Raw genomic sequence first — 26,732 nt, forward strand, 5'->3', positions numbered from 1 at the left:
ACTGATCAAATAAATAACACTGCATAATCTTCATATCCTTTTTAAAGTTCAAGAGCAGTGAGTGATTTTTTTCCTTTGTCCATTGTTGTTTGATTAAAGTTCCTTGCAAGTCACAGATTTTTGCCCGAAATTTAGCGCGCTAGAAAATAAATACGACCTCACGTTGTCTCAATCACGTTTACACACTACCTCCGAAACTTTCGTCCGTCATAGAAAAATTCTGCTCGAGTTTGTTTTTCAAAATTTTTCACATTCGTAGCAAACATTTTGAGAGGGGACTTGGTGTGCAAAGACCTTAACATTAAAAACTAAGACAGTAGCAGGATTATTAGGATGCTTTCACTTTAAAACCAAATGCACGCACGGATCATGCGTTTTGTGTTTGTGTTCACTACATAACAAACTAGGTTTACTAGGATACTCACCGAGACGGACATTTCTTACATAATTTTGAGTGAATTTCTCCATTCAAGCACAGGAAGGCATTAAAGAGAGCTCAACTTCGTAAAATGAGTGAGACGTGGCTTTCAGGATGCACCGTGCGCGCTTCGGATGTTTAAAAGTTCCACACAGCGCATGAGTAATGAATTCCCTTTTGCGTGTTCCAGCATTTGAATATTTACATTGGAAAAGCTGAAACTTTTGTGATGATGCAGCACTGACTCGTCAACTACAGAGTGTCGTTCAAGTTTGTTCAAGTTCATGTTGTCACAACATTGCAATTTCATAAATGTGTTACTGGCCAACTGCCGACTGCCACAATTTTATATACTCGCCAGTGGCAATTTTTACTTGCATTTGGCGAGTGTTAATTTTAGGCCCTGTTTTCCAGTATTGAATTAATTTAATTTATTATAGGCTCCATCTTGGATTAATTTTTAACAATGCATTAAGGAATTGTCCTCTCTGGGAAGGATACATGCAATGCTAACTTAGAATTTGGCCAAAAGAAGGTATTTTATGAGGCAGAACAATAAAGTTGCCTATCTTTTGGAACAGCAATGCCTTAAAATGCTGCCTAAGGAGGCAACTCATTAGGTTTTGGAACAGAGATAATGTGCTCAGACATAATTTCATAAGTATCCAAAATCTGCCTAAAGGCAAAAAACTTCACATAAGCTAAATGGCCAAAATCAAGCTCATCCACATAAGGAAAAGTTTAACAAGTCATTTTGGAATACGTCTTCACTGTATAACCACAACTGGCAGCATCCACGAGTCCTAACCCTCAACATCTCGTGAAATGACATGTCTTGTGGTTTGAAAGACACAATCATGACAAACATTTCCAGATCCATGAGCATAGACGATAATAATGAATCTAGGGCTCCATTTCATGTGAATTCAGGTTGCGGCGAATTTGTGCTTCCAGGATGACTGAGTCATCGTTATCTTATTCTGTTTTTCTCATATCTCTGTCAAGATGACAACATGACAAACCGCAACTCATGTTCATATTAATTACATGCGATTACGCTTGTAGGTCGTTTCCTCGACAAAAACCTCGTTGCAGTATTGTTTCACGTGGGATAGCTGTGGAAAAAAAGATCTTGATGAATGAATCAAACTATGGAGAGTAAAAAGGCCTGTGATTGATGATGCTACCTTTAAAAAGTTGTCAGAGGTCCCAAACATGCTCTATTCATGGGTCTCTGCTGGGAGGCCTAATCTTATTGTAATCCCCTCTGTACAGGCTGACACTGAGGCCAAGCAGAGGAGTGAGAAAGTCTAGATGAAGAGAGAATGAGATGAGACATGATGGATAGAGGCCTGCCCCGCAGATGCAGATGGAGAAACCTTCCCACTGTCTTGTCTCGGTTTCTTTATCACTCCATCAAGTCAGAATGGTAACAGAAGCAAGCAAGGACAGCATCTTTTAACTTTTTACAGTTCCTCGGCTCTGAAACTCACAGTCTGATACGCTGCCCTTTGTGCAGATGTTGGATCTGTCAGAGCTGGAAAAAGTGATATGTCTTTAATAGGGATAGGGGAAAATGGGGGGGGGGGGGGTACTAAAACAGAACATGGAGATGATATGAAGCATTTAAACATTTAAATTTAAAATCCGGAATTCAAAAGCCTAAAATAAATAAAATACAGCAGCAAAATCATGCAGTTTTACTGTTACCAAGTTACAAAGATCAAGACTGGTTAGTTACTGCATCCTGCCTTTTTATAAACTTTACAGTCTTTCGAAAACTGGAGACAGTATCTGTGAAGTATTAAGGATATCAAATTACTAAATGTCTCCTGATGCCAGGAATGTGGCTGAGGCCATTTCCCATGTGCACAAGCATCACAGCTGTGTGAGATGTTGCATCCATTCAAATGAAACACCCATAGATATATGGATATCTTCCCATTTTTATACATATTTGTCATGCTTGTATTAGTCTTAATGTCAAGAGAAGAGCATTACTGTCGATATACTGTAGCTGGTTTCCAAGTATAAAAAGATGTATTACTTTTTATGAAACCAAAAATTACATTTATTATGATTTTTTTATGATTTTGTTATTATTATTTAAAAAAAAAGTTGCGCTGAAATTTTGAAAATAAAAAATAAATCTTTCTCGGTGGGATTAGTACTGGTCAAATGACTGCAGCTGAAAACACAGAACAGTCTATGAACAACATCTTTCTGAAAGGAATGTCTCAAACACAAATACAAATTATGCAATTATTTACTCATGTCACAAACACATAGGATTTTCTTTCTTCCAAGAATTTTTTTATTTTATTTAAATATCCTCACCACTCCTTTCAATTATAATCAAATAGTGTTAATTTCATTAAAGAAAACTATGACGAAAAATGTTCGTCAAGCTTTTTTCCCATGGCTAAGATGAGACGATAACGACACAACAATGAGGTCATTAAACGATAATCTAACATAACGATAAACTATATCAACATTCAATATCACTGACGAAAAAGACGAGACTAAAAACGCAAAATATTACAGACTGCTGTACAAGTGTCTACAAGCTTTCATGTTTGCGGTTGCCAGAAGTCAAGTGTTTAAATCCCGCAATCAAAGCTTTTCTGTTAAAAGGATAGATTCTCTGCCTGGTATTTTACTTAATTTTTGCAATCTGGCAACCATGTGCATGTGTTCTTGGATGAGCTGAAAACACCAAAAACCCAAGTGAGCTGAGTTTAGCGATCTCCATTTGCGATATTCTGCTGATGAAAGTGAAATTAATCCAGTCTGTGTTCTGACATGAGCAGCTTGCGCTGTTTACTGAGACTAAATCTGCTATTAAACCTTCTCAGTGATGAACTGTAATAAATCTAGACATGGATCTCACCTATATTGTTTGTGATTGCTGAATAAATGCATTGACACAACCCAGGTATGTGTGGTGATACAACCATTTTTTGCTGTTGTTTTAATATATATATATTTAAAAAAAAAAAATGAATATAATTTGGAATTACTATTAGGAATTTATCTGTTTTTATTTTTGATATAAGTTTCTTGTTTGACCAGTTTTCATAATGTAGGTGAGAGTGTGTTCATTTATGAGATAAATAGCCTATAATAAATCAATACACTAGATGAAGTAAAATAAACCATGCGTATGAATTTACATTCTCTTGATTTGTGCTTATAGGTGAAAATGCAATAAATATGATTAAATGAAAATGTAAAAATAAGTATCTCAAATGACAACAATCATTGCGATTATAATTTCGAGAAAAATAATCATCATCAGTTCAACCAATATGCAGAGGGCTGCACAATATATCAAAATTGAATAGCAAATGTGCATATCGCAACGACATGCATATCGCAACGATATGCAATATCTGAATGACTTTAATTTCCCAGAAAGAATGTGAAACCGATAAATGGTATCATTCTGTTTTTAAATATTTTTTTATATAATTTAAATAGATTTTGCACACTTAAAGCAATATCGCATATCGCATTTTTCTTCAATATCGCACAGCCCTATGCAGAATAATGAAAATATGACTAAAACTAGAGTAAAATGCCCAGACATTTAGATGCCTAAAACTTGACTAAAGAAAAACAGGACAATGTTGACTAAATATGATAAAAACTAAAAAGTACATTTGACACAGGACTAAGACACAGGGCCCTATCATACACCAGGTGCAATGCGACGCCAGGCGCGACAAGTGTTTTTTTGCTAGTTTCAGCCCGACGCAGTTTTTTTCACATCCAGTGCCACATTGTTTAAATAGCGAATGGACTCGCGCCCATCTGTTTCGCCCATTGGCGTGCTGGTCTGAAAAGCAGGTCTGCAGGCGCATTGTTGGTGCATTGCTATTTTGAGGCAACTGAAATCGACTGCGCCATTGACCTACAAAAACCTGGTATAAAGTCAATAGTGAAGCATTTTTTGTGTTATTTAAAGGGCGTGTTAGTATTATGCGCCTATAGGCAGGTGCACAACGTGCGTACACTATGCTTATTATGGAAGCTTATTATGGAAGCAGCACACAAAAAAATTTAAATATAAAAAAATAAAAGGATTCCTTTTTGGAGAAGCGTTCGCTCTTTCCGCCTGCAAATTCCGCCATGCAAATAGCGAATCCACCATGGTGTAACTGGCTTTTAAAGGGAATGGGAGATGAAACTCGAATTGGTTTATTGCACGTTACGCACAAAACACACCCATAACTAATTAAGAGACAATCCTTTTGAACCATGCAGCAACCATTTTTTCCGTTGTTAAACTAGCAAAAATGGATTGCGCTCAGATCGTTAAAATAGGGCCCTAAGACAAAAAAAAAAAAATTGCGGACAAAATTAACAACAAAATCAAACTATGACGACTGGGGTTTTCAAACTACAAAATTACAAAAAATGCCATAAACGAATCATAAAAGTGGTCCTACAACCTTGTAGAAAAAAAAGAGCAAAAAAAAAAAAAAAACATAAATTTAAGTCAGTTGCTGAAAATCTTGACATCCACTTTAGCTCTTCATCAGTCTATTTCAGAATGCAATAAAAAGTAGCATGTAAATCAAAATATGTAATATTGTGGCTTCAGAAGAGAGTACAAGTCATACGGATAACTTTTTTAAGATACAGCACTTCTATGGTGTCCCTATTTTTTGTATTTTTTTAAGCTTGATAGCATTCTTAATTTTCTTCATTTTCAGCAGATGCATTTAATTGATTAAAAGTGATATGGGTTCTCATATGGGTTTACGACATAATGAGTAAACGACGACAGAATTTTCCTTTTTGGATGAACTACTCCTTTAAAGTCAACAGCAAGTGCTCTTGAGCAAAACAGTAATTTTCACTGCTTTCCAAATGCTGAAACAATGATAGCCATTTCATATTTATATATACAACAATGACATATTAAACAAACCAATGGGATGTTCTAGACTCACTCTGCCCTGGGACCTCCAGCTCAGTTTTTATCTATATGACTGTTTTATAACTTTTGGCATCCTCTCTATCCGCAGTAGATCTGCCATGTACAGAGCCTGTCTGCTTCCTCTAAGGACTTCACAACTAGGGTATAAATGTGACATATATCTATCATCACAAATTATGAAATACACAAAGCCCTTCATAACCTCAGCTTGTAAATAACGTAGCATTCAGTTCCGTCTTTAGAGTGGATCACCGCAACAAGTCTGTTTTTGAGAATTTCCAAACTTGCTTCAAGAGAAAGTGCTGTTTCTTTCCTATAGTCACTTTAGTACAAATACTGGCAAAATAGTGTCTGTTCAGACGTAACACTGAGATGAGGGTTATTAGCTAAATGAGAAAAAGGCAAAGAGTGCGAGGACTTTTTGAGAAATATTCAGCACATGTCTGCATTTTCTTCAGACTGGTATTTATAAAATATTAGGAGAGGTTAAGGTGGGTAACAAACCAAATAGAATGACTAATACTTCCGAGGGACACGCTATAGAGACCCCTTTATGACAGGAATCTCCATATAGAGATAAATGTTGATTAAACAACACTAAAAGGAGTGTAGAATATAAATTAACTTAGCTGTTTCACGGCCCAGGTTGAAAATAACCATCCCAGGCAATTATGCAGAACAAACTGCTTTCCCAAAGGCCAATGAATGTTTAAAAGGCAAATAACAGGAACTTTTTGGCGTGCCACCATGACCCTTGTATTGCCAGTAACACGAGGCACCTTGTTCTGACCCAGCTAATTTCAACTTCATTTGCCCTCTAAGAAAAAAAAACTTGCTTTCGCAGTGCACAGTCATCACAAATAACCACACTAATTCACCCGCCAATGACACACGCTGATGTCATAGTTCCAGGCCAAATATCTGAGAAACATCCACACCAATAAACTCAAACGATGTTGACTTTCAACACAAAAAAGTAACACAAGTCCTATGTTGATATAGGGCCTTTTTTTGTAATACACAGAGGGATAATTGCTGCCATGTTATATTTGGAAGGCAAAACAAGTGTGTTTTCATATGTTTTTTTTTTTTTTTTGCAGATAGACTATAGTGTAGCACACATATAGTTTTTGGTTGATTCATTTTTGGTGATATCATATGAATTGAAGGGCTAACGGCTCATCTGCAACTAAGCAGAGTGGGTCCAAAAGTCTGAGACTACTAAATGCTTATATTTGAATGCTTATATTTCTTTCATCTATAATGATACATAATCAAAAAACATCAGATATTTTTTTCGTTTTTGATACAGTATATCCATCCTTTGCTTTATTGAGCTGCAACTCCACAAGTTTCAGCAAAACCTGAAGATTCATTTTATCCAGCATGATTTGATAGTCTTTCAAATGTTCTTTTTGGAAGTGAAAAAGAACAAGTCATTGTCAATTTACGTTTTTTCCACTGTAAATTATACAGTCTCAGAATTCCCTGCATGACACTTTAAATTTGATGTATTTTCGCTGAAATAACTGTTTCTTCTTAGTTTTTTCTAATCAGTTATGTACATTGGGGTTAGATGTGACATCTAATGTAATTAATGTTTATTGCCTTTTTTAATGTTATGTGTTAACATGATGGTGTTTAGTATTTGTGTGAATGACACTGTGCGCATTCTATTTACTAGTATTTACCTTCTCGGCTAGTGGAAAAGCTGCTTGTGGTGATCTTTCATTCATCCAGTGATTTTCTCATCACCACCTGTTTTTGGTGGTTGTCAGTGTATTACAAAGGTACAAAACAGATATTAGTATTACATCAGTTAATGAAATGTGTTTATGTTTTTTTTACTGTATATTTAAGATAAATCTGTAAAACCTGTAATGTTGCTACAGTACTTTTTTAAGGTACATTTCTGGCAACCACAGCTGCCATTTTTTACCGTAAAATGTTTTACCGTCACCATACATCAAAGTAGCAACAATAAAAATAAAATAAATAAATAATAGCAATGCCAATAAACCATAAAATAGAAAACAACACTTACAAACATAACTATCACAAAGTGCTTTGTTTTTAATCTCACATGAACATGCTTGATTTTCTCCTGAAAGCACATCAGAGGGCTATGCAGAACTGAAGATATTTATACCAATGGAGTTATATTGATTACTTTTTACGCAGCATTTATGACCTTTTGGAGCTTGAAAGTTATGATAGACTTTCAATGGACATACAGAAATCTCTTCGATTTGATTTATTTAAAAAATGTCGTGAAAAGTGAAAAAAGTTGTGGGCTTGGAACTACATGAGGGTGAGTAACTAATTTAGTTATCATGAACGACTGGATTTTTTATTAAACTTTATCAACAAAGATTAATAAACACTGTGACAAATGAATTGCTCATTGTCAGTTTATGTAAATTGTTAATACAGTAACTAATGTTAACAAATGAGACTACCGGCTTAGGGTAGGATTAGTGTTTGGTTGAGGTAGTTGTATGTAATTATGCATAATTTACTGTTATTACTATGGTGATTACATGTAACATATGTAATAAGGACACTGTAAAATAAAGTGTTACCTTGTAAAGTGTTAAAGATTTTTTCTTTGTTTGTGAACTAACCATTTTAAGTACAGAAGTAATCCTTTAAATGAATAGGGCATGCAAACTGCCTTTTTACTTTCTGGCTCTGGTTAAATGGTCAGCACGAGGATATCAGGATGTCTGAGCCAGGCCAGTTTTGCTAGTATGTTGACAGTACTCATGAGACAGCAGGAAGCTTCAGAGTCATGTTAACTACTGACCACTCTTCATAGCCATGGCCTTAAAAGGATATCATCTGCCTCTCACTTCCTACATTAAATGTTTAATCTATTTACAGTAAAACACTATTACGGAACTGGAGTGTTTTTGGCAGGGATAAAAGGTGTCATTCAAAGAAAAAGAACAAGTGAGAGGAGAAGGTCATACGGCAACAGGAAGGAGGTTTTTTTTTCTTGTCCTTTTTTGTAAAAGCGATCCATTTTCTGCTGTCTCTTTTAGGGCATTAAACTATCTTATTACTTTTTACATTGTCGATTATGTCATATAATACAAGAGTGTAATGGAGCAGCTAAAACACTGTCGGAACAGTGAAGCCTTGTTCTGGATGTTTATTAATGATCAGACGATCTCTTTCAAATAATGCACACCAAAAAACCATATCGTCTTTCTATGGAAAACATTATTTTTATGTTATGTTGGATATTTTGATTTTATAGGTGCTAACTTACATAGGTAAAAGACTCCAGTGAATAAGCTTCATAATTTGTGATCTGAGGAAACTGGAGATATAATCACAAGCCAACCCATTGCAATTCAGTTCTCAGATGAAGACCTTGGGTTGTTCCTCTACTGCTAGACAGCACCATTAGTGATCAGCTGACCTTTTGAACTGGCAGACACTGACCTCTTCACTACCGTCACCTGACCTGTCATTGTGGTATCTGAGGTCTTGACTGCAATTCACATGCAGACAGCATGTTTAAGTGTGTGTAAAAGTAAGAGCCAAAATACGTCATCAGTAGTGTATATTTAATGAGGCGTAAAGCCACATGCAGTGGCTGCAGGGTATGTTGTCGTTATACAGTGAAGTCACTAGAGGGCATTTTTACTGTTGGTTGGCATACTGGATACATATGTTTCTTTACAAATAATATTTTATTAAAAGATTTATTCACTACATCTGATGATTTGTATGTATGTCTTTGCTTTCATTCAAGTAACATATTTTCAAAATATTTAATAGTTAATTTTACAGGCTGTTCAATTATTTAAATGGCAAGATCCCCACAACCGCAGATTTTTTTCTTTACCACACATGATTTTTCTTAAAAGTGGTCAGAGTCATGTCAAATAAAATGTCTAACAGCAAGGACAAATTTTTCACAACAGTGAGAGGAGGCTGCTCGTGTCTTCAACTGTCTTCTATCTTATTGGTTGTTGCTCCCAAAAGTTGCTCTTTTAAGAAAACTTCTCAACTCTCTCAAATCTTTTTGGCATGCCCATATCTGGTCTTTTCAGAAGAATAGTCAAACTATTTTTAATATTCCACCAACCCCTGCGAGGACTTCAGACGATGTCAACTTATGCACCACTGCCAAATTTTCTATATATTGTAATCATTATGATCACAACTTATAATTGTAATAATTGTTTTAATAAGCTCATTGTTTCTGCCTAAAATGAATACATGATGTTGGATGCTGCATGATTTGTATTATCTTAGAACTGTACATTTCTGACATGTGGACATTTTTTGGCACAGTCACATTTGATAACAGATTATACAAATAAATGTGAATTGAATTCGCCCCGTTTATATTGTGTGAAAATAGTGGGATATTATAAAGACAACATGTGGTTTTCCACTTTACATCGTTTACTCACCCTCAAGTCTTCTGTTGCTCTTCTGTTGAACCAAACAGTTGATCGGCCCTATTGACTTCCATAGTATTCCATAGTAGTAGTTTACAATCATGATTTAGTACTTTCAATCAGGGCTGTACGTTAACTTTTTTTGCACATAGCACTGGTGCTACAGAGGTTGAAAGTTTTGTAGCACAGCCCACAAAATTGTAGCACATGTATAAAACGTCTGTTACCATGTCTGAAAAATTACAAAAAGTGCTATACAATACAAATATTTAAGAATAAAAATAATAATAACAATTATTATTATTATTATTATATTTTACAGAAAACATAAATCATTAGAAAGGTCTAAGGTTTTATAATAAAATATTAAATTATGATCAAAAAATGTGTGACTGTAATGTCTTAATTTTTGTCTTATTTTATCTTATGTATTCATTGAGAAAGAAAAAAAGGACTGTACACGTCTCTACACCGCGAATCTATCACTATACTACAGAATATTATAAAATAATATAATTTCTGCCTCATTATGTGATGTGAAGCCTGTCAGATAACAAAAGTAGGTTATTTCAAACACTTGATAAAATGTTCTCTTTTGTTGGACAACAGGTTTGTAAACGCTTCTCATTACAAGTTTGGAAAGAGGTTGTTGCTTTTTTCTAATGCACATTAAGGGGGCTTTAACACTGGGCACGTTTGCTGTGGTCATGACTCTGATTGTGTCCAAACGCGATTGTTCCCGGCGTCCCCCGCAGCGCTGGTCTGGTTTCACACTCAACTTGATTCTATCGAACCCTGGTGCACTTGTTCATCTTATTCTTACGTCATCAAAAATGTGCACGGCGGATGATAGAAAACACACTGCAGTAAATATATTGTGTTTTTATTAATTTGGTGCTATTTTGCGCAGCTGGCTAAACGACTCTTGGGTTTACTGTAGCCTATGTGCGTCGCATTAAAGGGTTAGTTCACCCAAAAATGAAAATTCTGTCATTAATTACTCACCCTCATGTCGTTGGACACCCGTCAGACCTCCGTTCATATTCGGAACACAAATGAAGATATTTTAGTTGAAAGCTGATGGCTGAGAAAGGCTTCAGATAGGCCTCCATTGGCATTCAGTACATTGACACTTCCAAGATCCATGAAAGGCACTTAAAACGTCGTTACAAAGTCCATCTCACCACAGTGGCTCTACAATAATTTTATGATGCGACGACAATAGTTTTTGTGCGCAAAAAAAAATCTAAATAACACCTTTATTCAACTTGTTCTCGTCTTCCGTGTATGCCTCCACGACGCATGTGCGAGAATATGACGTAGCGCCGGCGTTCGGGAATCCATGAAATGCACACTTAAGCCCCATTTTGAGAACTACGCCGAGACCTAAAGCACGATCAATGTAGAATCCAACAGCTGAGACACGCGCGTCTTCCTCTGCTCGTAAACAAATCGCTTCTGGGTCATATGTCCGAACGCCGGATCTGCGTCATATTCTCGCGCATGCGTCGTGGAGGCATACACGGAAGACGAGAACAAGCTGAATAAAGGTGTTATTTAGATTTTTTTTTGCGCACAAAAACTGTTGTCGTCGCATCGTAAAATTATTGTAGAGCCACTGTGGTGAGATGGACTTTGTAACAACGTTTTAAGTGCCTTTCATGGATCTTGGAAGTGTCAATGTACTGAATGCCAATGGAGGCCTATCTGAAGCCTTTCTCAACCATCAGCTTTCAACTAAAATATCTTCATTTGTGTTCCGAATATGAACGGAGGTCTGACGGGTGTCCAACGACATGAGGGTGAGTAATTAATGACAGAATTTTCATTTTTGGGTGATCTAACCCTTTAAGTTCATGTGTTGCCCTGATTGCACGAATATGCGTGAATACACAAGGTAAATCATCAACACCATCATCCCTTACATGTGTTTTATTGAACTAAATACATTGTAATATGCTAAAACACATATGCAGGTTACGTTTCTTCCCGAGTCTGTGTTGCTTTCACATTCACGTGAATCGCGGGACAGTTCGAGTGCCACCTCCTTCAGAGTCTCGGGTTCGGTACCCCGGTGCACACCGAGCCTGCGATTGACAGCTTTTACATTAGCAATTTTTCATGCAAACCGTGCCCCTTTTCGAACTAAAATGCAATGACTCCATCTCATAGTGCATGCAGAGATAGAGCAGCATTTATTGCGAACCGATCGATCTGCCCTGAACAGTGCTGCGCTTCATCTGCACATATTTATTTATTTAAAAATTGAAGCGATTTTCATAATTTCACAAAGACAAATCTCGATTTTGGTTTAATTTCAGTCAATTGTGCAGCCCTAGATTAACCTCACACGAGCACAAAACAAATTCTCAAACGAGCTCTGTCTCACATGGTAAACTGTATCGCACGCGTGCTACTGGGGTAAATATATTCATCGCACAGACCGATTTTTTGTAGCACGTGCAACATATATGTAGCACTGTACAGCCCTGCTTTCATAATCAATTTTTCAATCAAGTTTGTCAATCTGTCAAGGCAGACTTCACAGTGTTCACATAACATTCCAGCAACACTAATTTTTAATTGTTGGTCTGCTCACACATGCGTCTGACAGATGTTTTTGTTTGTTGCGTCTCACACCATGAGCACTGTGGTTTTAAAGGGGCCCAATTATGCTTTTCGACTTTTTCAACTTTAGTTAGTGTGTAATGTTCCTTTTTGAATATAAAAAAAAAATCTGCAAGGTTATAAAGTTCAAAGTCTGCTCCAAAGGGAGATATTTTATTTAACAGAATCCACTTTCCAAGAATGACTAGTTTGTACTACAACACGTTTTTTTTCCGGATCTTCTAAAGTCACAATGATACTCATTTAAATAATCTCCGCAACATAATACGCAAAAAAAGGGAACGAGGGCTGGTTGAGCTGCATTAGAGTAGACATTGTTGTCGCTAAGTCAAAGTTTCCAAAACAAATTTGCTTGACCTTCCAAAGGCTGACGAACATAGAGTGGTTAAAATTTATTTTAAACACTGTCCGTGAACATTATAACCCCAACGTTTATCTGTGTGCTGCACATTTTACGGAGAACAGCTTCCAGAAACTAAGAGAGTACAATGCAGGCTATGCACAAAAGCTTTTCCTGAAATGGAATAGTTCCCACTTTGTCAGGACAATCTTTTGGTTGTGGATCACAACTTGTAAGCATGTCTTATATTTCTAGTTGCATTTTCTATTAACAGTTTCAATTATACGTTTTATGTTGTTTCTAAGATGTAAACAAAATGCAAAGCTATTTGGCTCTGCTCACCTGCTAGCCAACATTACAGTTACAGCACTGATATAGTGTGTACTGTAGCTTTTGTAAGCTCTCGCTTTTGTAAGACTGCCCATTACGAAAACTAACTACGGTTTTGAGATAGATTAATGTTTGTATTACCATAGTTTTCCAACACGTATCATGATTAAAGGGGTGATGAATTGAGAAATCAACTTTCTCTTGAGCCTTTGATATATAAAAGTTAATTGTGATATAAGAATATCCTGTAAGTTTCAGAGATGAAAACTTCCTTGTTAGTCAAAGAAAAGCTTTCATTGACACCAGGCCCAGAAAACGAGAGACCTCAGAATATGTTGACCACTGATGTCAAAGAATGCAGAAGCGCGCGCCGCAACTGAGCAATAAACATGCTGGTTCCAGCTCACGTGCGTAAGACATTGCGCATTTGTTCGCTTCATTTCACCACTGAATCGATTCTAAACAAGATACAGGTCAAGACTGAATTTGCAGACATATTGAGATTAGAACACAATGTTGTGCCTCCTATATTGGATCCGACAGGAATGGTGCAACACACTTATGTGAGTAAAACATGTTTTTTATATGTGTTAGTATTGCATTGTTACATATCGTTTGAAATCTATTGATTACATACCTTAGAATGCGGTCACACGCTGGAGAATCCTCTATTTGAAGTGTTATTGCTTCATTCGTGATCATACTCAGACTTGTAATGTTATGGGCCAGGGCTTGGGCTTTACTTTTTTAAAAGCCCATCATCCCGGGGCTACGTGTTTTTCAGACGGGCTACCAAAATGTATCACTGGACTGCCAACGGGCTATCTTAAATAGTGAAATAACATTCCTTTCTTACGCACGCGCACGTGTGTGTGGTTTGTGGTTATATTCACTGATCGGGCGAGCCAAGTAATAAAAAAATAACATTCCAATCAATCGTGGGTGGATGAGAGATTAATCATTGTGTTTGTTTGATAAAGATATTTTGCAAGTTCTGTGAGCGATTCCCCAGACACTTTCAAAACAATTCCCACATGGACTGAGGGGAGCTGAAGCTCATTAAATATGCAAATCGTATCCAATCCTAGCCATGGGCGTTTACTTCCAACTTTTCAGTGCGGCACGCCCATCAAAACCGACGGTTTCTTCAGAGAGCCTCAAAACCAAAAATAGCTGAAAATAGCCTATTACTTATTCATTATGATGTTTTTGAATGTTAAAACCATGCGGACGTCCTAAGTTGACCTCAGACAAGAGTATAAAAAAAATAAAAAAGCCAGTTCATGACCCCTTTAAATGGTGTATAACTTTGTATCTAAAATGTAAAAAAAAAATTACACAAAAAACATACCACTCTGAAATGTACTGTGAAATCCATGCTTGCAAAGTTCAAGCATGGAATCCGTTCTGCACGATCTGCTTGTTTGTTAACTTTCTTATGTCTGAATCAGGCTTGAATTGGTTTGAAACTGACACAATCCTTAATATTTACATCCAAGTACTAGAGCTTGCGGTGTGACATTTCCCGCTCTAATCACTGCCAATACAACACACTGGGCCAAATAACCAATCACAGCACATTTCGTATTTCGAAAGGAGGGGCTTCATCGAAACAAACGGTGCGTTCGGGCCAGACTGGGGAGAGAGGTGCTGTAATAAAGTAAAATATGTGCAAATAATGTGTTTTTTGAACAATCAAGCACGAAAGCATATTCTAGTACACCCCAAAAAACAAGACTTCATAAAAGGACATAATAGGACCCCCTTTAAGGCGCAGTATCAAGTTTAAAAGTATCATTGAAACCAACTCTGAATAACCTCAGAGTTAAACCAAGTTAGTTTTATTCTGAAACAGATCAGATCAGTCCTGCAGTCTGATGTAGACCATGGAACCACCTGTAGAACCTTAGATTGAAATTGTCTGGAGGAATAAATGTCCTCACAAGGTTATTAAAATACTAGAAAGGTCACATGTTTGCCAAGGAACACTGGGACATTCGCTTTAACCAAATGGAAAAAGCATGGCAGAATCCAAACATTACTAAGTTTAGGCCATCTACCAGATCGAATAATCAAGGCCAGAAGGTCAATTGCCAGAGAAATGATCAGAAGCCAGCTACAATGCTGACAGAGCTGCAGAGTTCTTTGGATGAAAAGGGGGAAACTATGTAGACATCAACAATTCCTTCAACACTTCAACGATTCTGCCTCTCTTCACGAGAATGGCTATAAGAACGCCAATTTCGGAAAAAGACTGACATTACATCATGGCTAAAGTTCGCTAGAAGCCATGTGACAAAACTTTTAAGCCACTCCAAACCTTCTGGAAGAATTTTGTGGTCTGATTAGTCCAAGGTCGATTCACCTAAAGCCAACCCAACATCAAGAATGGTAGTGGCAGCATCATGCTCTGGGATTGCTTTTCAGCAGGAATAACAGGAAACCTTGTTGGTATCAAGACCACTTGGAGAGAAGCTGTTTGAGTCAGTCAGAGATCTGCATTTAGGTTGAAGATTCATTTTCCAGTGCAACGATAATCAACAGCCCGCAGCTAAACTATAAAGGGATGGCTTGGAAAAAAGAAGGTAGTGGTTCTGGAATGACCCAGTCGGAGCCCAGACTTCGAATCCAAATTACGGCATGACCAGGAAAGTACATTGTGCAAATGCTAATTTGGTATAGTTTTAAATTCCAATACACAAAGCTCATAGAAATACTGAAAACTGACCGTTTTCTTAAGCAGAACAACCATGAAGTCTGGACTTTAATCATTGCCCACACTTTATTCATTTATTCTATATTTAATTAGAATTATTTTGAAAATGAACTACTTAAAATGCTAAGTTTTCTGTGATTAATCATGTCCAAATGTAGTCAAATGAAGATTAATTTAATACAAAAATTAAATACTTTATATTATATTACTTTTGCATCAAATTACAAAAAACAAGTTGTGAGGGTGTTTCTAATACAGCGTCTATGGGAGTGATTGTAAAATTAAGATATTTCTCTCTTTTCACTAACCGTGTTTCCATTACAGATTTGCGCAAAAACACTCGCAATATTTTCTAAATGTTGATAAAAAACTATTGCGAAATGACAGCGTTTCCATTAACCGATGTTATGCGACTAAAACGTATTTGTTTCCTCTCGTGTTAAGTCATTCAAAAAATTATGCCACATATGTTGGTAGGTTTATGTATATCCCATCCATCACACTGGCCATTATTTTTAATGGAAGGAGACATGCGTGTTATCCAAGCCTTAATGGCAAGGAACGGCCCTTACACTTGAGCGTATGAGGACGCATGCGTGTGTGTGTGTTTCTCCCTCATATCTGCTTCAAGGTCTTCATGACAATGTGGCATTTCTGTGTTTAGAATCCAGTATTCCTGTAATTCTATTGACTATTATGAGTTTAATAAAGAACTCTGTCTCTCCAAACACACAGTGTCATCTGTAAAGAATGATCCACTTTTACATAAGCCAGGTGACCTTTCCATTGCAGTTGTGCAAAAATGTCCTTTTTCGAATTGCCTGAAAAACCACCTCACACGAGCGTAAAAACTTTTTTGCAATATATGGGAGTTTTTGCGAATTTGACGCGGTTCCATTGGCCGTATTTTCGATTTGCAATTTCAATTTGCGCAATTTGAAGGGTTATTAATTTCACTCTATTTTTCCCTCTTTTTGAAAGTTGTGAAATCACTATTATAGAGTTTTTCTTTTGCTATTTGAGCAAATGGGGACACAAACAATATATATTTAATGTATACTCTCATTCACTGCTATAAAAGTTAACCCAACTATGCCGACTTCCGCTTCTGAGAAACCCAGAAATGTGAAAAGGGTCTATTGACTTTGATTGTATGGTCAAACAATATTACAGAAGTAAATGGGACTTGTTCCTTCAAAATATCTTTTATAAAGGGGGAAAAAAAAGTCATACAGGTTTGGATCGGCATGAGGGTGAGTAAATGACAAATTTTAGACTATCCCTTTAAGTGTGTTATTTAGATTAATTAATTTGTAGCATTTATTATTGTGTTACAGAAGGACAAATATGTTTGAAAAAACTAAGTAACAGCATGAATGCTTTCTGAAGACACTCTACATTTGCTGTAAAAACTCTTTTTATATAAAGTGCATCAGGAGCACAAAGTTACAGCATTTTGGAAGAAGCCCTTTCTGCAGAGTCTCTTTCTATGCCTTGAAATATAGAAATCTGCTCAAGACCTTCTGTGACAGCTCTTCATGGCTGGTTTCCAGAGGAAAGCAAGACTTTAATACGCACATGGGAGAGGTGTTATATCAGCAAGAAAAAGACTCTTGCAGATGAAATCTGCAGGAGAGGTTTGTTGGACCGTACAATAGAACAGCACCGTAACTCTATCAGCTCTCAAATGTGAGACCATGCTATTTCAGTAACTGCTCTTAAACCTCTTGTTCTAGGAAACACTGACGCTGCACGCTTTAGCAAAAAAGGGGAGAAAAATTGAGGCCCCGTTCAAATAATTCATTCTCACTCCCATGTTTTGTTGGGGAAGACGAGAAGCAGACTAAATCAATCACACTAAGCCCTGCATAGACTGCAACAGGGTAGAGATGGGGAGAAGCAGCCAAATGCCTCCAATTCCCAGCATTAGCCTCCACCAGAAGGTCACAATAATGATGAACCTTAAATGTGTTTAGGCTATGTAAAATAACTAATCTATGGACACACTTATTTTTGCATTATCTTTTTCAATCACTCTTTCAATTAATTTATGTGCTCATCTCTATTCGATAAAAAATACCAATTGTGACCTTTGAAACATTTGTCTTATGTTTTCAAGGAGCCAGTTGTTGAAGCAGACAGGAAAGAGTAGTAACACTGGAAGTGGTCCATAGTAATTATATGCTGCCCCCTGAAAAAGTATTGAGGGCAACATTCACTGTGCCAACAATAATTATCCATAAATCGCTAACACGTGTTAAACGTTTTTTTATGGCCAAAGAAGTGCATGTTTACTATTAATAATAAGTGTGCTAATAAAATTATTGTTAGATCAAAATTACATTTATAATCAAGTTATCTTAAATTGTAATATTTTTTGCACAAAAAAATAGGCCCTATCATACACACGGCACAATGCGATGCCAAGCTATGCAAGCGTTTTTTGTAATGCACTCACGCCCATCTGTTCGCCCATGGTCTGAAGACGAGGTGTGTTCAAGCACATCGTTGGCGCGTTGCTATTTTGAGGCAAGTGAAAACAACTGCGCCATTGACCAAAAAAACCTGGTCACAAAACCTGGTCTAAGTCTAAAGGTAGTATTTATTGTGCTATTTAAAGGGAGCGTTGGTAATATTTGCCTATATGCGGGTACACAACGCACACTGCTTATTACACACAGGGACGCGCAGTAGCACACAAACATTTTTAAATATTAAAAATAAAAGGATAAAAGCGTTCAGTCTTTCCGCTCGCAAATTCCGCCATGTAAATATGGAATCTGCCCTGGTGCAAGCGCAACTGCACTGTAAAAAATAAAAACGGAAAATGTACTGGTAATTTTCTGCCAGGACATTTTCCAGTAACTTTACGGAAATTTCTGCTAACCCTTAAAACACAAACTAATGCAATGTGTAATTCAATATACAGGTAAAACACCTGTAAAAAAAAACAATACAGAAAATTCCTTCATATTTATACGGTACATTGTGCCATATTTTTACGGACGTTTTGAGTGTGGCTTTTAAAGGGAATGGGAGATGAGACTCAGATTGGTTTATTGCACGTTACAAACACACCCATGATTCATTAAGAGACTTGGCACAAGCCTTTTGGACTATGCGCCTGGCACACCGACCACTTTTTCTGTCTGCAAACTAGCAAAAGTGGATTTGGACTAAGTGCACCTGCCCCATGCGCTTCACACCATGCGCTGAGATCGTTAAAATAGGGCTGTATTACTGTTTCTACCTTGGTGAGCATAAGACTTATTTCAATAACTGACAGTCCTCAACTTTTACCTCATCATCATCATTAAGTGATGAATGACAGTGGAACATATTTGGAATGAACACTACATCAGTGATTGTAACAAACAACTCCAGCTCAGGTTTATGTATTTTTTTAATTGCTGCAACCCTGGCAATTCATGCTAAAGTAGCACTCTTTAGTGAATGTCAGTGTGGCTGATCATTTTGAGAAAATATTGTATTTCAGCAAAATGATCTTGTTGGATAAAATAGCTCACCTAAAAAAATGATAATTATATATCTGTTTTCCCCACTCTAGCCTGTCTCACCTTACCAGCTAGGCCAGACAGATTGAAGAACAGTGTGGGAAAAGTTAAAAGCAGCTGCGACCTTCAGATGAGGTCACAGACTACTGATCTGAGCTCAGTCTCCTCCATGTGACTTCAACTACATCATGCACCTCCATGTTCCTCCATGTTCTCACACTCAAACTGAAATAGATTCACACAATTATGTGATGTCTCTGTGCAAAGGACACAGGCTTATATATAGGAAATATATTTGACACATTGCAGCAGGAAGGAGATGAAAAATTGTGATGGACTAGGTGAGAGTGGGTTTCCAAGTACCATGCTCCACATTTTCCACTTTAACCCCAGTCACAAAAAACAGCTACTTTTAGAGCCAGTGACATCATATGTAGTGTAGCAACAGAGCGGCTTGACAAAGTAAATCCAACCTGACCGCAAATTAGATGTTATTCACAGAAAAACATTTGAATGTTCAGCCAGAGCTGTCACATATAGGCTAAAGCGATTTTCACTTACCGTTTTGTTCATCTAGTTCATTGCCGATGTCCTGACCCATCTGTTTTTGCCTAGTTATGACTGCAGCCAGAGCGTCCAGGCCAGCATCCTGAGCTAAATACACATGAAAAAAAAGGGACATTTTCAGTTAGAACTGTACAAAAGAAAGACAAAAAGACACATTTATCCAAAAATCATCATATAAATCATCATTAATTGAATCTCATTTGTGTTGGAAAAACAATAGAAAAGTACATAAATTAATTAAAACATCTAAATGAGCCTCATAAAGAGAGAAACCCATTAGCAGAAGGGTGTTGGCATCTGTGACATTTAAAGCCCATTCAGTGTCATTTTTGACAGAGGTCACTGCCACAGTGAGCCAGAAGGTACTTTAGCTGTAACCTTGAAGCTAAAAGTATAAATTGGGTAGAAAAAAACGGCTCCTGCTTTTTCTCAAAAACTCCTACCAGTTGCTATTCTCAAATGAGTAGCAGATCTCATGATGGGGCGTAAATTCAAAAAAGGCTTCTCAAAATGTCTCATCTCATCAAAAGATAGATGATTATCTGGACAGCAGAGAGAGGTGGCCAGATAATTGTCAGCTAGAAGCAATGTCAAGCACCACATCAGTTGTAAGACAGAAAGACTTGCAAAGTGATCTCATATGCAACGTACCTTCGATAATCTGCTGTTGTTGGTGTTTGATTTCTCCAAAGCCGAGTCCTCGGGTCTCCTCAGGCTCATTAACCAGCCACGGGTTCACTGCAGGTCCCGACCCATTTCCACCCGTCATTAGACTTGACCTGCAGAAAATGGCAAAAAAAAAATACACCCATTGCAACATGCCGGTTTATTGAAAAAGGTTTTAGAAAATCGGACACAAATGTACCAGTACTGTACCATAGCATACATAATAACTTTTATGAGACAATGAACTGCCTCCCAATTAAATAATACAAATGATGTCATTTATAAAAAACAACAGTATAATATAAAACTATTATGTAATACTGTAGTAACTGTAATACACTTTAACTGTGTATATTCTGTTATGTTTCTGTTTGCCTGTTTAGTTTGACCTAGTTTCCTATGTTCCCGCTTCTAATTGGTTGTCATATTTACTGATTTGATTTTCCTTGTTATTGATAATCTTCACCTGTGTACCATCTAGTTTCCTTTGTTTGTTCTGTGTATTTAAAGGGATAGTTCACACAAACATTTAAATTAACCCATAATTTACTCACCCTCAAGCCATCCTAAGTGTATATGACATTCTCCTTTCAGACGAATACAATCGTTCTATTAAATAATATCCTGGCTAATCCAAGCATTATAAGGCCAGTGAATGGCAGCCCAAAATTTGAAGACCAAAAAAGTGCATCCATCCATTATAAAAGTAATCCCCATGGCGTTGGGGGGTTAATAAAGGCCTTCTGAACATAGCCATGCGTTTGTGTAAAAAAATCCACATTTAAACCTTTAAAGTAGGCTAAAATATCTGGCTTCCGGCGGACAGCCTTTCGTATTCAACTTAAGAATTAAAGTGTAATGCCTCTCGTAATTCAAAACGCTTGCGCTACGTCCAACGTCATAGTCGTGCCAGTTATGTTTTTTTCGGAAGTTGAATATGGAAATCGGTCCCCCAGAAGCTAGACATTTTACTTTTTAACTTGTTAAATATTTTTCATACACAAAAACCCATCAATTCGCTTCAGAAGGCATTTATTAACCCCCGGAGCCGTGTGGATTAATTTTATAATGGATGGATACTCTTTTTTTGGTCTTTAAATTTTGGGATGCCATTTACTGCCATTATAACTTTTTCCCCGCCAAACACGGAATTTTCCGTTATTTGTGAGAAAACGCTTCCCTGCCAAACATGGAATTTTCTGTGTTTTCAGTGTTATACGCAAGGGGGCGCTATTACGCATCTTCTGAATGAGTACAGAATCTTCTGATAAAAACATAGACAAGGAAGACGCAAAAAACAAGCGATCGTATGTAAGCAGATGCATATGTAAAATAACGTAATCATCAACATTAAACAGCATATAAATCAAAACTGCCTAATGTTACTGAATGAAATGTCGACCCAGAACGAGCTATAGGACTGTGCAAGCATTAGGGGTGTTGATTGATTCAGTCTACTCCATCTGTTTTGATCATCGCTCTGAATCTGATCTGGATGTAGTCTTTGACAAAAACTTGATTTTCTAAGCTTTTTGTTCAAAATGTTGCTTTTTTTAATGAAACTTACCCATATTTAAGTGTTGATAAAAAAGGAACACATGAAGCTAGAATAAAGCGTTTTTTTTTTTTTTTTTTTTTAAGCAGAGGGTCTGCTCTTTCTTTTGATATATTGCTTGCTCAGATATTCCTACAACAAAATAAAGTTTCATACAATAAAAAATTATTTTTATTTCTGGGTGAACTATCCCTTTAAGCTGTCAGTTTGAGTTAGTTCCCTGTCCGGTATTGTTTGGTTAAAGTGGTTGCTTTTTTCTCACTGTGACATTCTCCTGTGGATTACTGTATTTGAATTTTTGCATTAAATACTATTCTTTGAGCTCTTTGTCTTCGTGTGCTTTGTACAGCCACAACACATGACAAAATACACTTCCGTTCAAAAGTTTGGGGTCGGTAAGATTCTCAACATGTCTGCATTTATTTTATCAAAATATAGTAAAAACAGTAATATTGTGAAAGTTTTAAATTTTAATATATTAAATGTATAAAATCTATGTAATTATATCTATATATAATTACAAAATAAACGGAAATGCAAAGCTCAAAAAAAGTATGTTTCTGATTAATTTATGTATAAGTGTTTTCACATGATCGTTGGCTGTAGGTAATTGGGAAATCATTTTGGCATTTAAATGGCAATGTTTTCTAAATGAAACAAGAGCTGTTAGTTTTGACTAATGTGTCTAATGTAGAGAACTGTGTTTAGCATTTTGCAAAAAGGTTGTTTTACAATAGCAAACTGAGTTTAAAGCGTATAATGTTCTTGTAGTTTTGCAGGTCTGAAGATTAGGTATGTGAGTTAATGGTTTCGCTAAGTGGGCCTCAAGTACCACTTTTAGTGTGTAAGCATTTTTTAAAAACTGTGACAATGATACTATCTTTTTTTTAATCATCTAGAAAATGTATGGGACATAGTGCACTATATTACTTTGCAGAAGAATAATATTTCCCAACACCAGCTCTTTGGGCACGTTTACACCTGGTCACTTCATGCGTTTTCTCTGATCAGATAACTATCCGACCGTGAAATGACCAGGTGTAAATGCCCTCCGAAACTCTTTCCAGATGAAACTGGACAAGGGTAAATACGTCTGGTTGATGAAACCACAGATGTAAATTTTACTCCTCCCAAAAATGTAAAAAAATAAACGTTTGCGAGCGTTATAGGCTATATGACATGTTACAGCTAGATATGACAGTGCTACTGCAACACACATTGTCACAGATGAGAATCTGAGCATCTCTTCAGAAAGCCAACATTCAAACGGCCGCAAATGAAACAAATTATTACATATTAGGAATAGGGAGACTAAACGATCTTACCAGTGCTGATGCCGTTCTCCCTCCTATTGCGGTTTTGATCTTGAAATTAGCTGATGATAAATAAAATGATGATTTGTTGATGTGAACTCCATTAAATTAGCATATTGCGCAGGAATTAAGAATCGGATTTGCGGAGACGCATTTATGTGGCCACGTGTAAATGGAAACGTTTTAACAAATCAGATAGCTATCCGACCAGTAAGAACGCATGAAGTGACCAGGTGGTCAAAATTAATGTAACACAAAGTCTCTTTTAGCTTATCGTTTCAATAAAACATACAAATTTATGTATGCATTTATGCATACAGCAGTCATCACTGTAATACACAAAGTCAACTTTCTCATTACATACACACACAGTAACTAGATTACATACACAGTGTAATATTATAGTTATTCCACATGCACTGTCAATCAACAGCTATGTGCACACATTAAATGGACACACATCATCTACTTTACAAACGTAAATAAACTTCGAAGCATGTCCGTGAGTTGTTCAAGAGCCACAGGCTCTTTCTACCAAACTCACATCTGTAGCACTCATGTGCCTTCAGAATAAATAACCTTTCTATTTTTTACCTCTAAAATAGCAAACAACATCCCCTACTTTGGACCTTGTAAGATCAGAGAACCTCTGTTTATTTGTTCATATGGGTTCCACTTTGTTGGGCCCGGAGAGTGAGTTTTCATGCCCTACGTTACAAGGACACAAAGCATATGAACCGCCTCTGGCTTTTATACAAACTTTCAAAGCGCTGTGCCAAACCGAGAAGTGGCCTGTTATCCTGTGGAGACACTGCGTTGTGCTTTTGCACTTTTCTTTGATTAATGTATGAAACCTGTTCCCCCCGAGGCTCCTGGACAGCTCGCAGAGAGAGAAGTGAAGTTTAAAGGCTCTTCTGGAAAAGCTATCAGCGCTCAGCATCGCGCAGAGTTATGAGCCGGTCACTAGTTTGCACGGGTGTTCTGCTTCCTCTGGGTTTTGAGACTATATCGAAAGTAGCGTTAAGTAAAAATGTCTGTCGCAAATCCATCCATGTCATTGATTACAAATCAATTTGATGTCTGTATAGTACAACTGTCCTGATTTCTTAATGAAGAACAAAGCTTCAGTAAAAGAATGAAATTCTTAAAAAAGGAAAACCATATTGGAGTAGTTTGGGATAATATTTGATTAGTCATTTTTTCTTAATTATTATTTGAAATGACTGTGTCAAGGTCAATAATTCTTTTAAAATATCAAATAATTTGACATTTTTTATATATAACAAAGCAAGGTTAGTTTAGGTGGTAAATTATCATATGGTGCAACTCCACAAAAAAAAAATGAATATTTAGGAATTAACAGTTTATAGTATTTGTATAAAAAAAACTACTTTTTTAAAATAATGATTAAGATGAATAAAATAAATACTTTTTACTTGATGGTTACATCACATTATATTTTTATTACAGTCATTAAATTGAAACTGCAGTTGAAAATGCTATAAACGTTTGCCAAAACTATGAATCCAACATGAATACAAAGAGTACATTTCTAAGAACTTGGCACATGTGTTTTAAATTAAATTTTTTAAAGATGTTTCCTCTTATCGTGGACACTCTTATATGTCATTGACCCACATATAAAGGATTTATAACCATTTTAATACTGTGGATTTTTTTCTAATGTTTCCTTTCAGGAATATGCAGTTGCTCAAGCAGGTTAAGGTCAAACTGCATGCCAAAAAATGGTATTTGAGTAAAACCCAAATGACTTCCTAGCGCTAGTTTTTGACAATGGCCCTTCTCTTTCAGTTAGTTCAGCATCAGTGAAGCTTCATTTGAGTTCAGAGAGGTCGCTAACCTCTGAAGAGTCTTCAGCTGGATCTGTTCCTCTCATTCACATCCTTCCTCACAACAAGGAAGTTTACATCTCACACGCTTGGTGAGCAAGACCTCTTTCTTCCCCAATCCTCCACCTTGCTGGTCTTCAAACATACCAAGCCAGTCCAGTCCAAGTCCAAGCCTATATTAATCCTCTGGCCGGCGAGATAAGTGGTCAGCGGCGGATGCTAATCTTTCTGACATGTTTGGCAACTCGTAGCTTGCGCCAGCCCCTCTCCACTTCCTTCGCTCCATCTCAGCGGTGTGAGGATTAACGCTTATCCAATTAACCTCCCGCAGAGCCCGCAGACTTAATCAGACGAGGCATCACACTGGAGCGAGACCTGGAGACAGACCTCGTCTCTTAGAGGCCCTATTTAACTAATTACAACTTTGTGCATTACGATCAAATATAAAAGGGAGGAAATTGGGGGAGGAGGGTTGGGGCGCCGGGTCGGGAACTCTGAATCTTCAAATGAGCGGTATGTCATTTTGTGCTTGATTAGAGGTTAATCTTCCACAAAGGTATTGTTTCGCGAATACCATAAGCCTGGTCTTATCCCTATGGAAAAAAAGTTAAATGCTATTTCAGCTTATTGAAGCAAAACTAACACCCCCACTGGCAGACAAAGACCACACAGTAAGATGAATCCAGGCTCTAAAAATCCTGCCAGGCTTACACCCTCATAAAAAATTCTTTAGTATTAAAAACTTGATCAAATGACTGTAATGTATTAGTGTTCTTTAGCTAAATGTGTGCATAGTGTAGCAGTGCGACGTGAATGGGACCTATAAAGATAAAAACGCAGCCCTCCCATGTTAAGGAATTAGAGGATTAAGTCCACAAAGACGGGTGGAAAAAAAGGATCAGGCCTATAAATGATTTCTCAAATTACCCTAATTTTATTAATCAGAGATAGTAACTAATACCTCTTCTTAGCCTCTACCACCCACTGAATCAAAAGGGCCAATCTATTAGAACTGATCAGGTTTCATGTAAAAGACAAAGCCTTTGTATCAGCCTGTATCAGTGTTATTGTATTAATTATAATATTATAACAATTATAGTATTTATTCATATTTTGATTTATGTTTAAACAGATAGTTCACCTAATAATTAAAATTCTGTCATCATTTACTCACCCTCATGTCATTCCAAACCTGTATGACTTTCTTTCTTCTGTGGAACATAAGATAATTTGTGATATCATAATTATTATTATTATATATATATTATATTATTATGTTCCACAGAAGAGGAAAAAAAATCATACAGGTTCGAAATGGTATGAGGTTGAGTAAATTATGACATATTTAATTTTTGGGTGAACAATCCCTTTAAGTTTTAGTAATTTTGTTATGGTCTTTTTTTAATTTAACATTTCTATTTAGATTGAATTTATTTTACATGAATTTTAGTTTTGGTCATTTTAGTAC

The 26,732-nt window shown here is 36.7% G+C and overlaps 1 protein-coding gene across 1 annotated transcript in view; it reads right to left on the minus strand.

Moving 5' to 3' along the window:
• Positions 1-26,732, minus strand: part of stx8 (syntaxin 8) — a 75,012-nt gene that overhangs the window by 40,683 nt on the left and 7,597 nt on the right. The window contains exons 5-6 of the mRNA XM_079840138.1: positions 20,532-20,659; positions 19,875-19,967 (exon numbers count right to left, since the gene is read on the minus strand). Coding sequence (XP_079696264.1) covers positions 19,875-19,967; positions 20,532-20,659 — 221 coding nt within the window. The remainder of the gene's footprint in view (positions 1-19,874; positions 19,968-20,531; positions 20,660-26,732) is intronic.

This window comes from Gobio gobio (genome assembly GCF_949357685.1).
Source record: "Gobio gobio genome assembly, chromosome: 17".
In the NCBI taxonomy this organism is placed as follows: domain Eukaryota; kingdom Metazoa; phylum Chordata; class Actinopteri; order Cypriniformes; family Gobionidae; genus Gobio; species Gobio gobio.